This window comes from Oikopleura dioica, chromosome 2 (assembly GCF_907165135.1).
Source record: "Oikopleura dioica chromosome 2, OKI2018_I68_1.0, whole genome shotgun sequence".
Lineage (NCBI taxonomy): Eukaryota > Metazoa > Chordata > Appendicularia > Copelata > Oikopleuridae > Oikopleura > Oikopleura dioica.
The window spans coordinates 2,399,219-2,420,091 of NC_137292.1; the positions used below are offsets into that span (position 1 = coordinate 2,399,219).

General features: G+C 42.0%; 6 protein-coding genes across 9 annotated transcripts in view; 3 read left to right on the forward strand and 3 right to left on the reverse strand.

Annotated features, from left to right (window-relative positions):
- Nucleotides 1–1,565: 1,565 nt before the first annotated feature.
- Nucleotides 1,566–5,890, forward strand: LOC145698196 (sodium/potassium-transporting ATPase subunit alpha-1-like). Its single transcript, XM_081775397.1, has 5 exons — nt 1,566–1,740; nt 2,031–2,679; nt 3,104–3,672; nt 3,743–5,314; nt 5,361–5,890. Exons 1-5 carry the CDS (start codon nt 1,609–1,611, stop codon nt 5,454–5,456), a joined length of 3,018 nt encoding a protein of 1,005 aa, XP_081631523.1. The 5' UTR covers nt 1,566–1,608; the 3' UTR covers nt 5,457–5,890.
- Nucleotides 5,891–5,993: 103 nt separating this feature from the next.
- On the reverse strand, nt 5,994–6,911 carry LOC145699367 (heparan sulfate glucosamine 3-O-sulfotransferase 3B1-like). Its single transcript, XM_081776638.1, has 3 exons — nt 6,586–6,911; nt 6,331–6,543; nt 5,994–6,284 (listed from the first exon to the last, which is right to left on the reverse strand). The coding sequence occupies exons 1-3, from the start codon at nt 6,789–6,791 to the stop codon at nt 6,164–6,166; spliced, it is 540 nt and encodes a 179-aa protein (XP_081632764.1). The 5' UTR covers nt 6,792–6,911; the 3' UTR covers nt 5,994–6,163.
- A 2,053-nt stretch (nt 6,912–8,964) lies between these two features.
- On the forward strand, nt 8,965–12,795 carry LOC145696798 (uncharacterized). Its single transcript, XM_081773889.1, has 8 exons — nt 8,965–9,092; nt 9,515–9,644; nt 9,737–9,861; nt 9,920–10,126; nt 10,222–11,481; nt 11,564–11,621; nt 11,662–11,884; nt 12,000–12,795. The coding sequence occupies exons 2-8, from the start codon at nt 9,605–9,607 to the stop codon at nt 12,736–12,738; spliced, it is 2,652 nt and encodes an 883-aa protein (XP_081630015.1). The 5' UTR covers nt 8,965–9,092; nt 9,515–9,604; the 3' UTR covers nt 12,739–12,795.
- Nucleotides 12,795–14,502, forward strand: LOC145696799 (CUB and zona pellucida-like domain-containing protein 1). The gene is made up of 3 exons (XM_081773890.1): nt 12,795–13,859; nt 13,926–14,128; nt 14,189–14,502. Exons 1-3 carry the CDS (start codon nt 13,519–13,521, stop codon nt 14,383–14,385), a joined length of 741 nt encoding a protein of 246 aa, XP_081630016.1. The 5' UTR covers nt 12,795–13,518; the 3' UTR covers nt 14,386–14,502.
- Nucleotides 14,503–15,129: 627 nt separating this feature from the next.
- The window catches only part of LOC145696754 (stress-associated endoplasmic reticulum protein 1-like), a 73,308-nt gene continuing 67,564 nt past the window's right edge, over nt 15,130–20,873 (reverse strand). For 2 of the 3 annotated variants that reach the window (XM_081773841.1, XM_081773840.1), the window contains exons 2-3: nt 15,446–15,534; nt 15,130–15,397 (exon numbers count right to left, since the gene is read on the reverse strand). In XM_081773841.1, coding sequence (XP_081629967.1) covers nt 15,272–15,397; nt 15,446–15,529 — 210 coding nt within the window. In that variant the 5' untranslated portion in view covers nt 15,530–15,534 and the 3' untranslated portion in view covers nt 15,130–15,271. Of the gene's footprint in view, nt 15,398–15,445; nt 15,535–15,707; nt 15,865–20,873 lie in introns of those variants that run through there. The other variant, XM_081773839.1, reaches the window with a different exon arrangement.
- On the reverse strand, nt 16,531–19,601 carry LOC145697159 (uncharacterized). 2 transcript variants are annotated; one of them, XR_014133860.1, is made up of 6 exons: nt 19,554–19,601; nt 19,393–19,514; nt 19,008–19,351; nt 18,515–18,970; nt 18,132–18,472; nt 16,531–16,901 (listed from the first exon to the last, which is right to left on the reverse strand). XR_014133860.1 is itself a non-coding variant. In XM_081774319.1 (5 exons), the coding sequence occupies exons 1-5, from the start codon at nt 19,575–19,577 to the stop codon at nt 18,342–18,344; spliced, it is 1,077 nt and encodes a 358-aa protein (XP_081630445.1). In that variant the 5' UTR covers nt 19,578–19,601; the 3' UTR covers nt 17,272–18,341. The 2 variants fall into 2 exon arrangements, 1 of the variants encoding a protein (XP_081630445.1); XM_081774319.1 differs by lacking the exon at nt 16,531–16,901 and having other exon boundaries at nt 17,272–18,472.

Genomic DNA, 20,873 nt, shown 5'->3' on the forward strand with positions numbered 1-20,873 from the left:
CGTTTTTCTGATTGAACGTTATTTATAATTTACAAGGAGCCAAAGATTGAGAAAGATTACTCTGAGCGTGAAAACGGGGCGAATTTCTACTTCGCTGCAACTGAGACCAAAGTAGTATCGACCAAGATTATGTCTGATTTTGAGACAGGCTAATATTTTAGCGGCAGATTCGTATGATAAAAGAATACTGCTATAGATACCGCAATATGCGATTTTATTTGAAACAAGTGGATTCGATATTAGCTCCTGGAAAAAAAACCGGCTCAGAATAATAATTTGCTTGACGAGTTTAATGAGGATCTAATGGATGTTTCTTCTCAGAAAAAACTGTATATAAAAGTTCAAATGTTGCCTAAAACAGGTAAAGCAATTTGGCTCGACAATCTGTAAAGAAAACCTGAGTCAGGGTCTGATAGATCCTTAAAGAAAAGCCGTAGAGCCCCTGAGTCAGGCTTGGCTCGAGAACCTGTGTGGAATATCTGAGTCAGGGTCTAAAATATCTCTGAGGACGAGACCCTGACTCAGGTTTTCTACACATGTTCTCGAGCCCAGTTCTTGTCTACCCTACCAAAAAGATACTATCTTGTTTGCGTTTCCAAAAGTCATTGACGTAAAATACCAAAACCGCTTCTTGCGAATAGAATATTGAATAGTTTATTGACAGTAGATTCAAAGAAGGCAAATAGCAAGTTGAACTCGCGGGCTATTTGGAATGAAACAAAATTTCAAACCTGGCAAGAAAATAATCGCATTGATCGTTATTTTTATCGACAGAAAAGAACAGTTGCTTCTGATCGGGCCCCGATCATCGGAGATTTGGGAACGGCGAAAATCGATTCCTAATTGATTACTGATCCTTGCGGCTTTAAAAAAGAGTTTTTTTAGCCCAGATTTTGGTCGAAAAAGGCCCTTGCGGCTTCCAAGATGCGATATTTATAGAAGCAAGAAGCCGCACGCGGCTTTTGAGCAAGATAGAAGATCTTGATTTTGGAAAAATTTCGAATCGGAATTTCTAGTTTTTGCTGAAAAAAACAGTCTCGAATGATCAAACCAAATGCCTTGAAAAGATCAAGAAAGAGTAGGGTATATCAATTTCACTCGAGAAAGGAAGCGAAATTCTTATGCAAATATGGAAATTTCCCAATTGTTGGCCGAAATTAAAAATTGAATAAGAGCGCCGCGCGTGGGCGTCGGCAGCTGATTCCCCTCATTTCTCAGCGCTCCTCATTTTTGCCGATCGCTCGATACGCATCACTGCCACTTTTTCGTGATTAGAGAAACTTCTGCCGCTTCTATAATTTTAAAAAATTATCAAGAGAAAATCTTATTAAATTATAACTCGAGCCCGCAGGGCGAGTTTTCTTTTGCCGATGGCGCGATAATTGATAATTTTCTCGTCTATATATTTTCAAATTTCGACGAAGCTGCTTGCGGCTTTCGAGTCAAATACAGCAACATAACAAAATCTAATCTGTACTCCGGCAATTCTCTTCACATGTTGCCGAGCCCAGACCTGTGTGTCTGTTTTAAACTTTTCCTTTTACCACTTCCTGTTTCCTTTTATTAACAAAAACGTTCCTTCAGAAATCGGTTTAAAAGTAACAGAGCATGGGGAAGGGTGAAGATGCCGATCTCCGTAAGGAGGTCGAGATGAACGAGCATCAAATCACAATTGAAGAGCTCGCCCGTCAATACGACCTCAACCTTAGCTCCGGTCTCAGCGATGCCGAAGCTAAAAAGGTAAAGAGAGAGCACAGTTGATGAAACTTGGCTGTCAGCAGCTTTTCGCGTCTCTTTTCGGAAGTGATAAGCGCGGGTGATAAGTGTCAAGGGCGTGTGACCAAAATTATTTTAGGGAAAAAGAACTTGGGTTGAAAATGACCCGAGATATCCGCAACCGGCTCGCTTGCGGGTTTTTTTCGCCGATTTTATCGTTAGACTCGATAGCCGCAAGCGGCTATCTGGCAACATTCATCGCCCCAAATGTTCATCTTTTTATAAATTATGTGAATCTAAATCAAATTTTCTAGCGACTCGAGCGCGACGGCTACAACGAGTTGACTCCACCAAAGACCACTCCCGAGTGGGTCAAGTTCTGCCGCAATCTCTTCGGTGGTTTCTCCACCCTTTTGTGGATTGGATCAATCCTCTGCTTCCTCGCTTACTCCATCGAGTGCATCAACTCTGAGGACCCAGTCGAAGACAACCTCTACCTCGGTATCGTCCTCGCCACCGTCGTCATCGTCACTGGTGTCTTCCAGTACTACCAAGAATCCAAGTCCGACGCCATCATGGAATCCTTCAAGAATATGGTCCCCCAGCAAGCGCTCGTCTTCCGAAACGGCGAAAAGAAGAACATCACCGCTCGAGAACTCGTCCTCGGTGACATCGTCGAAGTCAAGGGTGGCGATCGAATCCCTGCTGATCTCCGAGTCATTTCCTCTTCCTCCATGAAGGTCGACAACTCCTCCCTCACCGGTGAGTCCGAGCCACAGACCCGAGACGCCGAGCAGTCCACCGTCGAAGTCCTCGAAGCCCGCAACATCGCCTTCTTCTCGACCAACTGCGTCGAAGGATCCGCTCGTGGTGTCGTCGTCCGATGCGGTGATAACACTGTCATGGGCCGAATTGCCGCTCTTGCCTCCAACGTCGACTCTGGTGACTCTCCTATTGCTCAGGGTAAGTTAGAATTATAAATTTATTTTGTTATGAGATGTCTAATGTAAATTATATGTCTCAAAACCGCAAGCGTTTTTTCGCATCTGTAATGAACCTTTTTTGTAATCAAAACACCCCAAAATTAACCAAAATTGCTGCGGTTTTTCATCGGCAGATCGATAATTTTCGCCACCTTTGCGAAAAAGAAATCGATTGAACAAGCAAAAGCGCTTCAGTTTTAGTTTGAGTGGAGTTAATATTTGAACAGCGAGCCGGCGAAAAATAATCGAAATCACGCGCAAATATCGAGCCAAGAATTTTTGTCTGTTTGCCGGTGCGGCTCTATTTGTCAAATATGAAATGCAATTCGGAAATGTAATGACGTGCTTCTTCTCTTTTAGTGTTAAAATAGAACGGGCCAGTCTCTTATGAATTTCTTATTTAGAAATCGAGCATTTCATCCACATCATTACTGGTGTCGCTGTTTTCCTCGGTGTTACCTTCTTCATCCTCGCCTTCGTCCTCGGCTACTACTGGCTCGAAGCTGTCATCTTCCTCATTGGTATCATCGTCGCCAATGTCCCAGAAGGTCTCCTCGCCACCGTCACTGTCTGCCTCACTCTTACCGCCAAGCGAATGGCCAAGAAGAACTGCCTCGTCAAGAACCTCGAAGCTGTCGAAACCCTCGGTTCCACCTCCACCATTTGCTCCGACAAGACCGGTACTCTTACCCAGAACCGAATGACCGTCGCCCACATGTGGTTCGACGACAAGATCCAGGAAGCTGACACCACTGAGAATCAGACCGGTGCCAACATCACCTACAAGGACGATGCTACCTGGCGAAACCTTGGACGAGTTGCCGCCCTCTGCAACCGAGCTGTCTTCCTTGCTGGCGAAACTGGACCCATCCTCAAGCGAGAAACCGCTGGTGATGCCTCCGAATCTGCTCTCCTCAAGTGTTGCGAAATGATGATGGGCTCCGTCGAAGGAATCCGAGCCAAGAACCCCAAGGTAAAAAAGACAACGATTCAACCTTGAAACCATAGAAGACTCTCTTCGCTTTTACTTATTCTTCTCATAGGTTTGCGAAATCCCCTTCAACTCCACCAACAAATGGCAGCTTTCCATCCACGAGACCGAAGACACCTCCGACCAGCGATACCTCCTTGTCATGAAGGGTGCCCCAGAGCGTATTCTCGCTCGATGCTCCCGAATCATGATCAACGGCGAAGAAATCGAAATGACCAAGGAGTGGGAGGCCAAGTTCACCACTGCTTACGAAACTCTCGGTGGTATGGGAGAGCGAGTCCTCGGTTTTGCCCATCTTTACCTCGACGCTGCCGCTTACCCCAAGGGATTCAACTTCGACACTGACGAAATGAATTTCCCCAATGGTAACCTCGAAGCCGACCCCGAATCTGGCCTCACCTTTGTTGGTCTTATGTCCATGATTGATCCTCCCCGAGCTGCTGTCCCCGACGCCGTCGCCAAGTGCCGATCTGCTGGTATCAAGGTCATCATGGTCACTGGTGATCACCCTATCACCGCCAAGGCCATCGCCCGATCCGTCGGTATCATCTCCGAAGGCAACAAGACCGTCGATGACATCGCTGAAGAACGAGGCATCCCCGTCTCCCAGGTTAACCCACGAGAAGCCAAGGCCGCCGTTGTGCACGGTTCCGACCTCCGAGACCTTGACGATGCTGCTATCGATGATATTCTCCGACACCACTCTGAAATCGTCTTCGCCCGAACCTCGCCCCAGCAGAAACTCATCATCGTCGATGGTTGCCAGCGAGCCGGTCAGGTCGTCGCCGTCACTGGTGATGGTGTCAACGATTCCCCTGCCCTGAAGAAGGCTGATATTGGTGTTGCCATGGGTATCGCTGGTTCTGATGTCTCCAAGCAGGCCGCTGACATGATCTTGCTCGATGATAACTTTGCCTCGATCGTCACTGGTGTTGAGGAAGGTCGATTGATCTTCGACAACTTGAAGAAGTCCATCGCTTACACCTTGACCTCCAACATCCCCGAAATCACCCCTTTCCTCGTCTTCATGTGCTTCTCAGTTCCCCTCCCTCTCGGTACCGTCACCATCCTCTGCATCGATTTGGGAACTGATCTTCTCCCCGCCATCTCTCTCGCCTATGAAGAAGCCGAATCCGACATCATGAAGCGAAACCCACGAGACAAGTTCGCCGACAAACTCGTCAACGAGCGATTGATCTCCATGGCTTACGGTCAGATCGGTATGATCCAGGCCCTCGCCGGCTTCGTCTGCTACACCGTCATCATGATGCAGAACGGTTTCTTGCCCGAGGATCTCATGGGACTCCGAGTCAACTGGGACGACAAGGCTGGTATGGCTCTTGAGGATTCCTATGGACAGCAGTGGGCTTACTCCCAGCGAAAGATCGTCGAATTCACTTGCCACACTATGTTCTTCACCGCTATCGTCATTGTCCAGTGGGCCGATGTCCTCATCTGCAAGACCCGACGATTGTCGATCTTCCAGCAGGGCATGAAGAACAAGATCCTCATCGCCGGTCTCATGGAAGAAACCCTCCTCGCCGCTTTCTTGGCTTACTGCCCAGGAACCGACGCTATGTTGAGAATGTACCCACTCGAGTGGACTTGGTGGTTCATCCCAATGGTAAGCCAATCTAGCCCTGTTGTTTGATATTAACTGTCATTTCTAGCCATTCTCCCTCATCATCTTCACTTATGATGAAATCCGAAAGATGCTCATCCGACGAAACCCCGGCGGTTGGGTCGAAAACGAAACCTACTACTAAACAGTTTTCGAAACGGATTAGATTTAATCATTCTCCACTGTCCTCTCTTTATTTATTCCTGAAGCCCTGGCCCTCACCTATCTTCTTATCAAAGAGGGTTCCAGGCTCTAGTGCGTACTATTTTTCCTTTTGCTAAATGTAATTTTTATATTTTGATCGTGTTTTCTCCTTGTGCTAGCTTCGGCTAAATCTTCAATAGCTTGGGATTCAAATTTGAAAATAATAATTACGACTTTTCAACCCTCTTTTCCCGATTTTGGAAGAGCCTTTTATTTCGGCCCTGGGCGAGAAAAGAATTAAAAACACTGTAAGACGCAAAATTATTTAGAGTTATTAATCGGGACAATCACTTATCTCTCTCTCATTTGTCCCTGGGATTGGGAAATTATTTGCAATTCTCTCTTCAAGTGTTACTGTTTTTCTTCAAATAAACTCGCGGAAATTATCATAAAAAAAAACTTGAATTCAATTAGTTTTTGAGTATTTATTTATTTTTATTGAAATCATGAACTGGTAGAAGAGATTGTAGTATTGAAGTATCTTTGTTTTGAAAAGTCTAAGGCTGTTTAGTATTATACAGAGGTATTTACAGTCTTTTGAGTATAATTTCTATTTATCTGTCTATTCGCAGGTGTCCCGCCAACTTGGCCAATCGAGGTCCATCATTTCAAGCATGTAGTCGTCTTATTTAGAGATTAATTTCGTTATCAACGATACTTTATCGAGCTGTATCGAATTGATCCCGTTCCGAAAGGCTTGAAAAATTCACATATCCTTGTTTTAATTTCTGGGTCTATTTCGATTCCAAGCGATCTTCCTTTTTCATCCCTAAAAAGATTACTCATCATCAGTCCTAGCCGGTCGGTGTTCTTACGTTGGACAACAAGGAAGCCCATTTGAACCTTGGAGACAAAGAATTCCTCGATTTTGATGGAAAATGAAGTTTTTGTAGCTTATTTCTTTGCTGAGACCAAAGAAATCTTGCAACCGCTCGATTTGGCCTGCAGGATCTACGTTCAGCATCGATCCATCAATGGTGATTATCCGGTCTTTGCCGAGTTCACGCTGCCAGTATTTTAAAAAGACGCTGAATTTTGCTGATTTAGAATTTCTATAAAAGTCAACTTACGGCCAAAGACCGTCTGCGATCATAGATGAAGCGGGCGCCCCTCGGATATTATTTTCAAGGCCTCTTCTGAATGGCGGGATGACCTTTTCAAATTTGTCTACTAAGCCGTCAATCAAAAGGTGTAATTTTTCGGGATTCTTCCAATCAGGGTATAATCGCTCGAGGTATCTGTCAAACATGTTGATGTTTTCAAGAGCAGCGCGCATAAATGATGATGTAGTTGTTCCGAAGAAATTGGTAACGCGCGACTTTTTCTGATCATTTGTTTCGCCTTTCGTGGGCTCATCGACAGATTACTTTTTATGATCTCGTGTTTTCAAAGCCCTTTCCTGGTCTGTAAAGGTGAAGATATCTGGACAGCAATCGCTTGACATTTCGACAGACAACGAGTGCCACCTTCATGTCTGGATTAATCTGTAACATTCTTTTAGGCGCCGCAGGGCTTCGATAATAAGTGGGACTCTTTTCCAAAACATATTGGTCCTCAAAAACGCCGGCTGATTTCGACTTGATCCAATCTAAACATAAATAATGAAGGAGAACCTTGAATGAAGTCGACCAAACCTGATCCTTTGGCCCATTCGCGTGAGAAAAAATACGTCTCGCCGATATACATAACGTCAGGATGATCTGAGAGGAACTTTCCCAGAGCTGAGGTGCCGCACTTGTCGGCTCCTTTTTTGGGTTCAACGATTAGCCGCAGAATTTCTTAAATCTAGCTTTTAAAAGACTTCCGCTTAAATATTTTAATCACTCAAAAATGATTTTCTCATGAGTACGATTTCAACTAAATTAATGAACCAATGCCTATGATCACAAATTTGGGAATCTTTCCCTCTTTGACATGCTTTCTTTCCACTGTTGGGTCAATTTTCTTCATGCAAACTCGATCATCCCTTGATCCAGTGTAAATTTCATATTTATTATTCGGCGATGTTCGCCCTGATGGCTTTTGATTCAAGTCTTCTTGAATGTATTCGCTTGAAGCCTCACTTTTGTAGTCGTAATCGTTCTGTACATCTGGCTGAAAACCTCTTGGAAGCTGTTCTGGCAGTGGGTTGGATAGAGAGAGGCTTTGTTTGTTGATGTTTTGGTTTTCGAATGCTTTCTTGGTAAAGGTTGGAATCAAGTGCTATCTCAAACAACTGTATGAATTGAAAACATGCTTTGTATGAAAAATAAATATTTCATGATCAAATTGACTGTCAAACTAAATTTGCAAAGAATAATTTTTCGAAATAGTTGTACAATTGTTCCATAAAAAAATTTTTACGGCTGAAAATATATTATTTAACAGTCGAATTTTCAACAAAAAATAAATAAGCTTGGAGATATTTTATCTGACAAGTCATTCATAATTTATGAATCATAAATAAATGGAATATGCATATCTTGCTTTTCAATAATAACAAAACAAAAAGGTTCTTTTCAAAGATTTCAACCTCCTTCCCTCATACGAGATGGTAGTACTATCTTCTCTGGCGAAGCGCGTCACACTGGTGTATAATACGACAATCCAAAGTGCAACGACGACGGTCAACGTTCGCGTAAACCCTTCCTTCTTCGCCTTTTTCTTCTTCTCATTCTTGGGCATCTCTAGCTTTTAAAACCGAGATCACTGGACCATGGAATTCGGATTTTCGTGCAGTGGAGTTCAAGACTTCGATGAGGATATCGCTTGTTGCCGGAGTGCATGAAACTGCCGCTGGGCGCGACGCTACTTTCGGTGCTCTGGAAGGGGATTTTTTTAAAAGAAGGGAATTTTTCACGCGGTTTTCTCTTCTAGCACAAGATAAGCCGCTTGCCTCCCTGTCCGCAGCAGTCTCTTTATTGCCTTTAATCAAAGCCGATTTATCAAAATTATAAGATTTTACTTAGAAGAAGAAAATAAAATCCAATTCCTTATCTGTGAAATCATTAATGATCCGCAAAAATGGAGAAAGAATGATTTTGCCGTGTTAGTATAATTATGATAATTTGTTTCACACGGATCTTTATTTGCCTTAATTGATCTTCTTCAACGCTTTACCCTAAATTTCCACATCAATTTTAACATCTTGAAGAATGATTCTTGAGCCTTAATGTCGTCACTCTGAATCAAGACGACTGAGTATCTTTTAATAACCAATTTGCGGCAAAATAGGATGATTTTCTTCATAAAATTGGCTGTGATCGAATAAGTCTGAAAATGAAAACGTCTTCCTGCTTAGACATCCACGTCATCACAAAACTACGCTTCCCTAAGGAAGTTCCAGATGGTCATGAACTTAATCGGCTGACCTGGTTCACCGATTTTTCACCGGGAATGATTCCAGGTGAAAAGCGTTCGCTTGGTTGAATTAACAGGTCAGAAGATCAGAATATAAAAAAACGAATGAAAGCAATGATGACCAGTCCAACTGAAAATCGAGAGAGCTTTCAATTGGAATCGTAATAACCCTAATTTATTTTTGAAAAAAAGCTCAGCTTTTGTCTGCGTAAGCAGGACGTGAACGAGATTAATCGAGGTAATAAAGAGATGAAGCGACCGACAAATTACTATTTATTATTTGTCCAATTTTATGTGAGAGCATAGTTCATTTTTTTCCATTACATGTTTTTCTCGAAGAAAATAGCAAGACAATTTTTTCCAGGAAACTCGTTGGAGACTTTTTGATCCGTCAATCATTTTTTGTTTAAATTATTGGCAATAATTTTATTGGAAAAGCTTTAATTAGCGCTTGAAAATCTAAAAATCATCATCAATCAAGAGTATGATGTTTTAAATTAGTATGCTTTCGATGATTTATTCGTTGGTTGCCAAAACATCATTAATAATTAAGTAGAGAATAGAAAAAGTGTCATAATACCTAAGCTCTAATTACGGAAGAGGTGAGCTCATTTACGACAATGATAGCGCTCTTTAAAAAGTCTTGATCAAAAACTTTAGTAACGACGGCAGCATAAAAACCACGGCAGAGCGTCGGAATAGCTTCAGAACTGATCTTGTCCTGAAAAAGCTGGGTCGATCAGTAAAGAGATGAAGATTCTAGCTTCGCTTGCAGTCATAAGAGGGATACAGGAAAAGTTCTGAAGAAAGAGACCAAAGATAGAACACTTTTTTTCTTGAAGAGTATTGATATCTTAGTCAAGTCATTCTCCGAACTAGAAAAGGCTCAAGAATTAACGGAAGCAACTGCTCCTGAATGGACAGGAATACAAGTCAACGCTCCATCTGACGATGTCAATATCGGTAATCAAGCTTATCTTACTGATTACTACCTGAGACCATCTGATGTAAGTACCTTTTTCTAGTATCATCTTTCCTTCTTCTTAAACTGATCCCTTTGTGTAGGCGGTTGCCCTCGCTGAAGCCGGATTCACAGCTGAGAATGCTCGAATTATGACCCCCGAAGATGGATACACTGAACCAGAAGACAACGGATCGGCTCCTCGAGGATTAACAAACTCAAACAAATGGCGGCCTCTAGTTCAAGGCGGACCCGTGACAGTCCCATATTATGTTCACAGCACCGCAATTAACTTTCATAGTCTGATCCAGGTGAGTTTGTTAATCTTTAAATTTTTGATTCTACAGCTTGCTTTATCCAAGCTGTCAGCTTTTCTCCCTTCGAATAGTGAATTGATATTTTTAAGACCTCTCTGGCGTCCTTGGCCAATGACCTTGCATGTTTTTCGATGCCTGAAGTCACTGACGGGGAAATCGGCTCAACATCTTACGAAAATGGAATCGTTTTCGTCGGTCACAATGACGGTTGCTACTCTGCTCTTGGTCTTGCCCCAGGTGCGCATTTTGGAACACTGGGAGTCAGTAGCATCGCCTCTTTCGGCGTTCCGTCGACTTGGCAAGTCATTGCGTTGGACCCTGGTTGTACTCCAGATAATCCGTCGACCGTCCAGCACGAAATGCTTCACGCACTGGGAGTTCTCCACGAGCACCAGCGGCCTGACAGAGATACGTATATCATCTTCGATCCTTCCGCAACCAACATGCCGAGTCAGTTTGATCTTATCTCGTCCAATCAGTGGTTTGACATGGGAAGTCCCTTGGAAATCGAGTCCGTTATGACTTATTGCTCTTTCTGCGGCGCAAATGGCAACTCTCCAGTTATGACCATCAGAGCGACTGGAGAAACTTTCAATGATCAGTACAGAGTGACAACAACTGATGCGAAGCAGTTGCAACATGCATATTGCGAACTGGACCCAGAAAACTTTCCCGGCTTCACTTACAAGGAAGCAATCAGTTGTACTTCGAATGACAAGCTCGGTTTCACCCGGGAAATTTTCACCGATCGCCTGTGTGATAATGTTCCTGACTGCGGTGGCGGAGAGGATGAAACTGGGGAACTGAATAAGTGCAATCCAAAAACGCCAAATACAAGCAATGGTTGCTGCGGCTCCATCAATTTCCCTGCACGAGGAGAGTGTGTTTCAAATGGTGAGGTTTACAACGGCAAAGATGTCTGGGAGTGCGCCAACAATGGTGTGATCGCTTATTTCAACGGAGCATGGTACGTCTTTACTGCTGATTCGTGGCCTCTTGCAGGGGGATACTCATACTGGGATTACGCAGTAAACGACAATGTATGTCCTCCCATCAACGAAGGGTGGAACAGTGGCACTATTGCTACGTGCGTTTGGGCAGGTGCGGATACCTCAGACGAATGCGACCCGGACCCTTGCGATCCAAATGCGACCTGTACAGATTTGCACGAAGACTATAGATGTGAATGTAATGAGTTTTACACGGGAGATGGTGAGACTTGCACACTTATCCCTGAGGTCGATGAATGCTCTGATGGAACTCACGAGTGTGATCCCAACGCGGTTTGTACGGATGAAAGAATCGACTTCACTTGTGAATGCGCTGATGGGTTTAAAGATAGTCACCAGGTTTTTTTGACTATATGAACATATATAAATGATGATCTGGTATTTCTCTGGCTTAGATCTTTCGACTTACCATTTATTAAAGGGCGACGCTCCAGGAAAATCATGTGTTCCAGACGATACTTGTTGCGAAGTCATCGAAAGTAAGCTCGAACAAAAATATCTTTGAAAATATAATTTCAGTCACTATCTGGTCTGGCCCCCTCGAATGCACACAAAGCGAGACTCAGACACAATATGACCGTCCAATATGGGAATGCGAGGGAAACCAATTCTTCCTCAAATATCATCCATCCTTAAACCCTCCATTTGCTCTCTTCGATAGTGGAGGAAGTTATTATCCCAATTATATGTTTCCAGCGACTCAAGATGGATATTGTATCGACACAGAAGATCCCGTTAGCACAAGGACAGTTTCTTTATTAAAAGAGTTCAGAACTTATTTATTTATTATTATTTATACTTATTTAGATGAACTTTACAGTAGTTTTAACAAAAAAAGCAATTTTGGAACTTTATGAAAGTGTAACCTGTAAATTATTTCCAACACCAGAACCTTCATCAACTGAGGCTCCGACTGAGGCACCAACTGAAGCACCGACTGAAGCCCCAACTGAGGCACCAACTGAGGCTCCGACTGAAGCCCCAACTGAGGCACCAACTGAAGCACCGACTGAAGCCCCAACTGAGGCACCAACAGAGGCTCCGACTGAAGCTCCTACTGAAGCTCCGACTGAGGCACCAACTGAAGCTCCGACTGAGGCTCCGACTGAGGCTCCAACTGAAGCACCGACTGAGGCACCAACTGAAGCCCCAACTGAGGCACCGACTGAGGCTCCAACTGAAGCTCCAACTGAGGCTCCAACTGAAGCACCGACTGAAGCCCCAACTGAAGCCCCAACTGAGGCACCAACTGAGGCTCCGACTGAAGCTCCTACTGAAGCTCCGACTGAGGCCCCAACTGAGGCACCAACGGATGCTCCAACAGATGCACCCTCAACCGAGGCTCCTACAACCAAATTTCAGACAACAGCATTTTCCACCGCCGCACCAACACGACCACCTCCAGTCTGTCTCGAAAATACGAATTTTGGTGACGTTTTCGTCTGGGAAATCGAAAATGGAATGGACAAACCCACACCTGAGTCAAATTTCGAGCTTGATATCAACAACTTTGCCGGTGATACTGAGGATTGCCAACGAGATTGCGCAAACTACGCTGGCTGTTACAAGGGACGGACTCTTAAAAATAATCTTTAGTTCTATTAATTACGCGTCTTCAGAAATTTGAGAAGAGATTAATGAGTCCCATAAAAGCTTCATCACGATGTCGCCAACAACATTTGCGAGCTTCGCGGTGATGAAATTACTTTCTCAGGCGCTAATGATTTTGCGGTTACTGGTAAATCATGCGATCCCGGATATGCGTGGACAGATTACGCGGTCTCACTAGAGTTTTATTGTCTGTTCGGGACCTCCCAAACTCCGGATGATTTCCTGGCAACACTCAATAGCAATAATCCCCCTGGTTGGACGACTTTTACAACTGTTGGATACGCGGACTCGTACAAATTTGCATTCGAAATAGCTACAGATACAACTGGACTTCAGCCAGCAGGAGCTTATGAGATTTGGATTGCGTTTGTCGGAGAGCTTCATTTGCGATTCGAGAATTTTGACGATTCTTCTTCTCGAAAACGGCGGTTTGCTGTCCCCGAAATCGACATCGACGCATTCGTCCAAGACGTCGCCGCAAACGCTACTGCTGACTTTCAATCATCCATCGACGCCGGAGACGCTACTGTCGCTGTCACAACAGAAACCACTGTGGAAGTCGAAGTAGTTGCTCCAGTTGAAGATCCATTAGATCCAACTCAGCCACCAGCGACAACTACGACGCCTGGACCGACTACTGCCGTTGATGATTGCGTTTTGGACCAGTTCACGGACACGATTGTCGTCTGCGACGGGGGAATTCTCGAAGTAGCTGTCCCTGTTTGCGCGATTGTCAAGGGCGGTTTCGACCCAGCAGCTGTGTTCATGGGCGAGGACACCTGTACCGGAACCATTGTCGGTGGCGCACTCGTCTTCCTCGCAGATAACGACGGCTGTAATGTCATGCCTACTGTCAATGATACTCACATTGTCTTCGAATCGACAATCATGACTTCCGGTGGCGGCTTTTCGAATTCCGTCATTTCTCGACGATTTGGACTCGAAATGGACTTTTCTTGCTCCATCGAGCGAGAAGTGGTAGTTTCTATAGAAAATGGAATTGAAGTCAACGTCAATCATTTCATCGTCGATCTTGGTGAGAAGCTGGGAACGTTTGAAACATCAATGGGCGTTTTTACCGACGACACGTTTACAACTCCGATCTCGTATGTACAAATAAGTAGCTTTGAAATTAGTTTTCAGATATTTCTCAAAAACTTATTCTTATCTAGAATGAACCATACATTCAACGTTCCAGATATGGTCTACATCGGCATCTCTCTCGACAACTCCGACTCTCTGGCAGTCTCTCTTGACACTTGCACGGCTTATGTCGAGTCTGACACTTCAAGATCAGCAGGATACGATCTCATCGCTTCTGGTTGCGCTGTCGATCCAACAACGAACATATTGGCTGTCAATACTGGCCCTTTTGGTAAGAGAATACAACTGCCTCCGAGTTGAAGGCTTAAACTTATTTTTAATTTCATTTCAGCCGATTTCGAATTTGAAAGCTTTCAATTCGTTGACAGCAGCGATCCGATCATTATTGAGTGCGACATCGTCATTTGCGATCCTGACCAGAGCGATTGCATAACCTGCGCTAGCAGAAAAAGACGAAATGCAATGCCGAATCTCAATTCTTTCACAGCAAGCGTTACCATCAACACGCAAAATAAAAGCAACCCCTAAGCACGCAAAATTATTATAAACTACAATAAATACGTGAGAGTTCAAATCATTCTTTATCTTCTTTTTTAATAAAGATTTTCGCAAGAATATTTTCTTTATGTTCATAGAATAGAATCAATTATCGTGATTTCAAGTCAGAGAAAGTAAGAACAATATATTTTGAACTTTGGTTCTATACCCAAACTTATCAGTTTCAAGTGGACCATCAAAAAATAAGATCGGCTCCAATACTCTCCGATGAAAAATCACATAAATTATTGAGAGATCGCAGTTAGTTTTTTTAAATATTGAATGAAAGATTCGATATAAATTAAACTTACACGTCCTGATTCAAAGAAGATGTTTCTCATTCTTTTTCTCTTCTTTTCACGGTCTTTTTCGGATAGAGTTTTCTACCACAAACCTCTCAAACAATTCTACAACCTCTTGCAGTCGGCGAAAAACAGTACCCTCGAAAACCATGCACCTGTAGCTATTCCAAAGTATCTACAGGCTCTTGATCTTTACAGTCAACTCTTTCCAGGAAAATTTCGAATGGTAACTTCCTCCACTTGTTTTGATTCTTTCTCCTTTTAGTTCCTCATCAACAGGAGGGTAAAGCTTGCCGCTACGAAAAGGTCACTTTGTCGAAACTTTCTGCTTTATGGGTTTTATGATTTTTATGAACATTACTGCTACCAACCTGAATTGGGACTCGTAGAAAACCCTGACACCCCCAATAAATAATAAGAAATTCAAAATTGCTTGAAAGTTTTTTCTATTTTATTGTTACAGAAAATCTGGAGATTGCACTAGTAAAGTAAGTCGTTTTCTAAGAGTTTAAAGTAAATCAAAGTTGGAAGATGAATCGGAAGATAGTATTAATACAGTCACAAAGCTGTAGCTCTTACTGCTGGCCAGCAAAAGCCTGAACCTTCATAATGATTTCGAAAATTGCCGAGCCGCAGACAACGAAGATGAAGAGAGCGAGGAGGTAGGGTCCGACGGGAGCTTTGTTTTCGTTCGTCTCTTTCTGGGCAGAAGAAATGGTTATGGGAAGGAAAGATGTTGAAAGGCTTACCAAGCTAGTGGGGACGTTTCCGCGCTTGAGAACCTTCTTTTCGTTGATTTGATTTGCAACTCGCATTCGTGCTCCTCCAGCCATTTTGTCTGAAAATTTTGATGGGTTCGGAAAAAAAAGTCCTCTATGATATCAATAAAAAGTTTCTTCAAATAGAGGTTTTCACTATTATAGACACTGGTAATCTTTAATTTTAGAAAGGAACTAGGCAGAAAATCGGGCTGTAAATAGCAAAATTTGAAGTTATAGCAAGCTGATTTACCTTTGTTGATAGATTTCTCTTGAAAAATTCGAAAAACTTTGTTTGTGAAAGTTGGCAAATTTGAATGATCTCAAACAGCGGACCACCGCGCTTCGTGGCTAACCGTCAAGTGCGCCATCTCATTGGCCAGTTGGCGCTTTTGCGGAGGCAAGGTGCGACCGACATGTTCCAGGTCACTGTTTTTTTATGGCATCCGATTGGAATCAACCGCCAATCTGAAAATAACGGAGCGTGAAATCGGGGTCAATAGCATTTTCTTTACAAAGCATTAAATGGGGGGAATCAGGCTAACTGTTGCAGTTTTGTTGAATCCTTCAAGGAATGTATTACTGTAGTTATTCTCCTTCTCATCAAAAATAAGCTTGAAATATTCTTCCTCGGAGTTGGAAAAAAGAATAATATCGCCGTTTGATTCTATTTTTGGCTCATTTCTTTCTCATCAAATAGCTTTCCTACTTATGATGAGCCCGTTTCTACACCAGTAAGATCTTTCATTACTGGTCGATTTAAATTACTTTTGTAAGGTTTGTATTCATAGCTGAAATCAGTTTCCATTTTTGAGACTTGAAGAAAGCGGCCGTGGCTGTATCTGTAGAGAATAATGAAATAATTTGCTCGAGTCCAAATTGCATAGTGATCATTGAGAGATTCACATTTTTTTCTCGGGAATTTACATCCTCTTTCGAATTCTCGATGTCGGAAAATTGCAACAAAAAGAATACCCTTACGATCTTTTTTTGGCATAATTTTTGCTATAAAATGTAGAAGATAAAACTATGTAGTACATTAACTGATGTAATTTCTGAATTTGCCATTCCTGGAATTGGATAGAAATCATTCAAATGAGTATCATAAGCAAAATGCTCAAGAAATAATGATTCTCCATAAGCGTAATCCTTAAGCTCCGCAAATGTCTTGTTTCTAAATTCGTACTCCCATTGGGGGTCTTCGAATGTCCAAGAGCTCCAGTCTATATCTGGCGACTCCATTGTGGTGAACTCTATGTTTCTTGAGACGAGATTCAGGTTCAAAATAGTAAGCTTTTTCTCCATGATAAACATACGTCTTCTCATACCGTGTCCGATTGTCGTATATTGTTCCCGACGAGCTTTGCCCTTTGCTTCGAAAATACTTTTTTGTCCCCGTTGTTTTAAGTCCATGAAATAGCATGTTGACGGATATTTCATCGTTCCACTTCGAAAACAAATATTTTAGGGGACCCCGTATTAGTACTAACTGTATTACCCAAACACGTTATTGATGAGTACAACATGTATTCACCAAAACTGTTTGGCTAACGCAGTTTTGATTGATCAAGAATGTAAGAAATTGGGCGCTCCGCGCCCGTTATATATAGAGAATAGAAGAAAATATGATTTTATGGGAACATTGATCAACCAAAACTTTATTAGCCAAACAGTTTTGGTTAATACATGTTGTACTCATCAATAACGTGTTTGGCTAATACAGTTTGTACTTATGCGTCGGCCCCTATTATATTAAAAAAATTAAAAAAAATAAAAAAATAAATTTTTTTCAGAGTAGACAGTAATGTCTACTGGGTAACCCTCATTCTCCCAGAACCGTCATCTGCCCAGACCCTCATTCTCCCAGGACCTTCATCTGCCCAGCCTGGGAAAATGAAGGTTCTGGGCAGATGAAGGTCTGGGAGAATAAAGCTTTCAATTCCGTGGGCGAATTACGCTGAGCGTTGAATGGCTGAGACAGGCCGCGTAGATTTTCGAGTCAAAAATATTTTTCAAGGTCAGAAACAACCGTTTTTACTTCGGATTCTGACTTCGTCAAAATTTCATAAAATGCTACAAATTGGAAGTTTTTGGCTGTAAATCTACGACAACAAATATGGGGAAAATTTATGGGCACTGGTCTTGGTTCTTATTCAAGTGTTTGTTCGTGTTTCGGTCAGTGTCCGATAATTTGAGCTCAAGCTAAACCTCAAGGAAACAAAGCTTGAGAACTCAAGTTTATAATTTGAGTTTTGAGAACTCAAAAATCTCGAAACCCTTATTTTTTTCGGCAATTAATTTTCTATACTAATAAATTGAAACCTTAGGAATCGATCGCCTGAGCAAGTCCAGCAGAACTCCTTCGGAAAACTGCGCCTCGCAGTCTTGAGTCTAGTAGACCTGCTCGACAACTCATAATTCTCGTGAATTCATATTGAAAAGAACATATGAATTATCATTTTATTCAGCTTTATTTTTAATTAACATGATTAAAATTTTTTTCAGAATATTTTTGCAGAAAAAATGAAAAATCTAAAAAATGAGCTTCATTCTCCCAGAACCTTCATCTGCCCAGAAGCTTCATTCTCCCAGGCTGGGCAGATGAAGGTCCTGGGAGAATGAGGGTCTGGGCAGATGAAGGTTCTGGGAGAATGAGGGTTACCCAGACATTACGTACCAAAACCAAAATTTATCGTCATAGACACCAGCGACACTTAGACTCATATGTGAATACCAGTTAAAAACCCCGGAAAAGCCATTACGTCGAAGAAACAATTTATGGTCCGTGTCTTTGCAGAGCGATCACTCTGAGAAATTCAACTGAGTCGGACTGAACTATAACTTATATTATATAAAGGGAATATTTCTCATATTTTCTTAGATTTTTTTAAATCGCCGTTCCGAATTCTTGAAATTCCGTGCTACCTGAACGAAGTACAAATGTTCTTAGATGACCATCGATTAAATAGTTTTCTCCGTTATAGAATAGCGGTTTCATTTGTAAATCGAAATTATCAGCTTAAAAATAATGAAGATAATACAAAGAGAAGAAGAATTTACTCGAAATAATAAGATTATTAGTATTCTTTGGCAAATGAATCAAATCTGTTACTACCGCATGGTAACCCATCGCAACAAGTATAACTCTTCTGTAAACTTTTAATTTCTGCTTCGACTTCATATCAAAAGAAACAAGTCGAGATAGATGACGATATTTTGGTACTACTGGGGTAAACTGATCGGCTTCTCTTTCTGGTTCCTTGGTCAGTGGAGCATTCTTTTTGAGTTCAAACAGTGGATCTGTTTCATTGTAATACCATCCAAAGGTCATCTCTCGTGTTTCTACACTTTCACATTCGAAAAACGGACAAGGACAACCATGAGGGCAGGTCTTTTCAAACGGGCAAACTCCATCAATTTCTCCACCATCACTTAACAAAGCTCTGCACAAAGTTTGACATTTCAAAACATCTTCTTCGTGAATTTTCGGACATAGATCAGCACAAATTTTCGAATCTAAAAAAATCAACTTGTGAACAAATTGAATCTTTACCATAAAAAGCAAGCCTTTTGCAACGCTTCAAATTTATTTTCTGTTCTTCCTCGGTATATGTCCTATTATCAATAATCTCTTTCTCCTTGATAACAATCATTTCTCCCGAAGGAAAGTCAAAATCCCCAAATTCTTGCATGCAACGTTTGAACCTCGGATAACATTCATTGAATGAAAAGTCAATCATACAATCTTTGTAGCTTCTCCCACAACTCAACGTTTTGAACGTCAGCGTTGGCCCAAGCTTTTCAAGGCCGGCATAATTCGTAGCGAGAATAATCGTCTGCCAGAATAAAAATCCGAAAAAAACGTAGGTATATTTCTGCTTGTCTGTTGATGATCCGCTAGAATAGAGTAAGAACGAGACTAAGGATCGTTATCTTACTGAGGTTTGAGTTCGAATTTTGCGACGTCATGATAACGGTAGAGTGGTTTTGATTTCTCTGGAACCAGGATTGCATTTCCTTCTAGCCTCCGCAAGACGCCAGTACAATGGCATTCCATGCACTACAAGAATATTTGAAAAGTAAAATAGAGAGTCTCAACCTGAATTTTCTCCTGATCCCTCATTTCAACGAAGAAAATAAGATTTGGTTTTGGTTTGTACGGAACGCAACGTAAAAAAGGCGCCTCGGAAATGCCAAAAAGTGAACTTTGACAAGTCTGATCTTTCAAGCTCCGTTTCGACGCCAACCTTGCTATTACATTGCATTTTTTCTCAACAAGTTGGAGGGTTCGTCAAGAGTTTGCACTCCGAATGTCGTATAATTTTCCATTACGTAAAGATCGTCTTGAATAGCAGACGAACTATTTGATCAGTTTTACGTCCTGATAGATCAGATTTATGGCCCAATAAAAGGTCTATTCCTTATATGGAAAACGAAGCTAAGTGGGAGTATCAATTCGGATGGAATTTTTCACCGCCATTTGAGTTCAATTTTCTATCTAGCTAGTCACAAAATTTCATTGACTTCAAATAGCTCTGGCTCCGGAAGGACACATCGGGAGACGGTATCCTGTTCTTTTCAGACTCTCGCATTGTCTCAGTTTTTCAATGGATTGCGTCGAAGCCTCCTGGGAATAGAAGTGCTCAAACTTTAGAAATCTCCGGGGTGAAGAAATCACAGATTAGCTTAGGTCGTCTGTGCTTGTGAAAGGTGTAGAAGGCATTGACGTAGAAGCGGGAGAATATTTCCGTTGGAATAATGGAGCTTATCCGCCACAGCTGTTGCCACCTTGCTAATCCATCTCAGTGAAGGCAGACTACTAGTTACTAGACTTTCGCTGATATCAGGCAAGTTTAAACTTCCCTCAAATATTGGTTCGCTCAAGCTTCGAAAGAAGCTTCGAGAACAGTGTAAGATGTTTCTCGAAAAACAAATGGTCTCTCAAGTTTAAAATATTGCTCTGCTCTGTCTCATTGCTCAAATATCGCTCTTATCTCTGTCGAATGAGAAGCTATTCTTGAATTTTTTCAATCTTCGTCAATCCTACCATTTTCGATACACACTGCTACGGTCACCAACTATCGATTAAAGACTATAAAAATTATATCGAATATCTATATTAAATCGAATAAAGATTTATAGTCTTACATTATATTATTTTTCTTCGTCGTTTCTGTTTTTTAGTTGTCATCGTCTTCAGGAGGCAAAAATGTGTATGTAACATACAGTATGTTCGATTGAATAAGGCAATTTTTGACTATGCGATCTCCTTACTTTTCTCGCCAAGACGAGGATTATGAAATTCAAATAAGAATCGCCCTCGATTTCATCATACTCGTGTCTGGGTTCTCCTCCGGGTTCACAAAAAGAATAGAGTCCTGGTTACCAAGCAGGTAACTTTCTTGCGTTTGAAATTGCG

Excerpts from the sequence above, each read along its gene's own strand:
- LOC145698196 (XM_081775397.1), top strand. The coding sequence starts at position 1,609 with ATGGGGAAGGGTGAAGATGCCGATCTCCGTAAGGAGGTCGAGATGAAC. Across the intron at positions 2,680-3,103 it reads TGACTCTCCTATTGCTCAGG|AAATCGAGCATTTCATCCAC; the intron begins GTAAGTTAGAAT and ends TTTCTTATTTAG. Across the intron at positions 3,673-3,742 it reads TCCGAGCCAAGAACCCCAAG|GTTTGCGAAATCCCCTTCAA; the intron begins GTAAAAAAGACA and ends TTCTTCTCATAG.
- LOC145699367 (XM_081776638.1), bottom strand. The coding sequence starts at position 6,791 with ATGCGCGCTGCTCTTGAAAACATCAACATGTTTGACAGATACCTCGAG. Across the intron at positions 6,544-6,585 it reads ATCGCAGACGGTCTTTGGCC|CGTCTTTTTAAAATACTGGC; the intron begins GTAAGTTGACTT and ends AGCAAAATTCAG. Across the intron at positions 6,285-6,330 it reads GGGCTTCCTTGTTGTCCAAC|GGATGAAAAAGGAAGATCGC; the intron begins GTAAGAACACCG and ends TAATCTTTTTAG.
- LOC145696798 (XM_081773889.1), top strand. The coding sequence starts at position 9,605 with ATGAAGATTCTAGCTTCGCTTGCAGTCATAAGAGGGATAC. Across the intron at positions 10,127-10,221 it reads ACTTTCATAGTCTGATCCAG|ACCTCTCTGGCGTCCTTGGC; the intron begins GTGAGTTTGTTA and ends GATATTTTTAAG. Across the intron at positions 11,482-11,563 it reads GGTTTAAAGATAGTCACCAG|GGCGACGCTCCAGGAAAATC; the intron begins GTTTTTTTGACT and ends CATTTATTAAAG.
- LOC145696799 (XM_081773890.1), top strand. The coding sequence starts at position 13,519 with ATGGGCGAGGACACCTGTACCGGAACCATTGTCGGTGGCGCACTCGTC. Across the intron at positions 13,860-13,925 it reads ACGTTTACAACTCCGATCTC|AATGAACCATACATTCAACG; the intron begins GTATGTACAAAT and ends ATTCTTATCTAG. Across the intron at positions 14,129-14,188 it reads TGTCAATACTGGCCCTTTTG|CCGATTTCGAATTTGAAAGC; the intron begins GTAAGAGAATAC and ends ATTTCATTTCAG.
- LOC145697159 (XM_081774319.1), bottom strand. The coding sequence starts at position 19,577 with ATGAGGGATCAGGAGAAAATTCAG. Across the intron at positions 19,352-19,392 it reads AAATTCGAACTCAAACCTCA|CGGATCATCAACAGACAAGC; the intron begins GTAAGATAACGA and ends ACTCTATTCTAG. Across the intron at positions 18,971-19,007 it reads CAAAAGGCTTGCTTTTTATG|ATTCGAAAATTTGTGCTGAT; the intron begins GTAAAGATTCAA and ends TGATTTTTTTAG.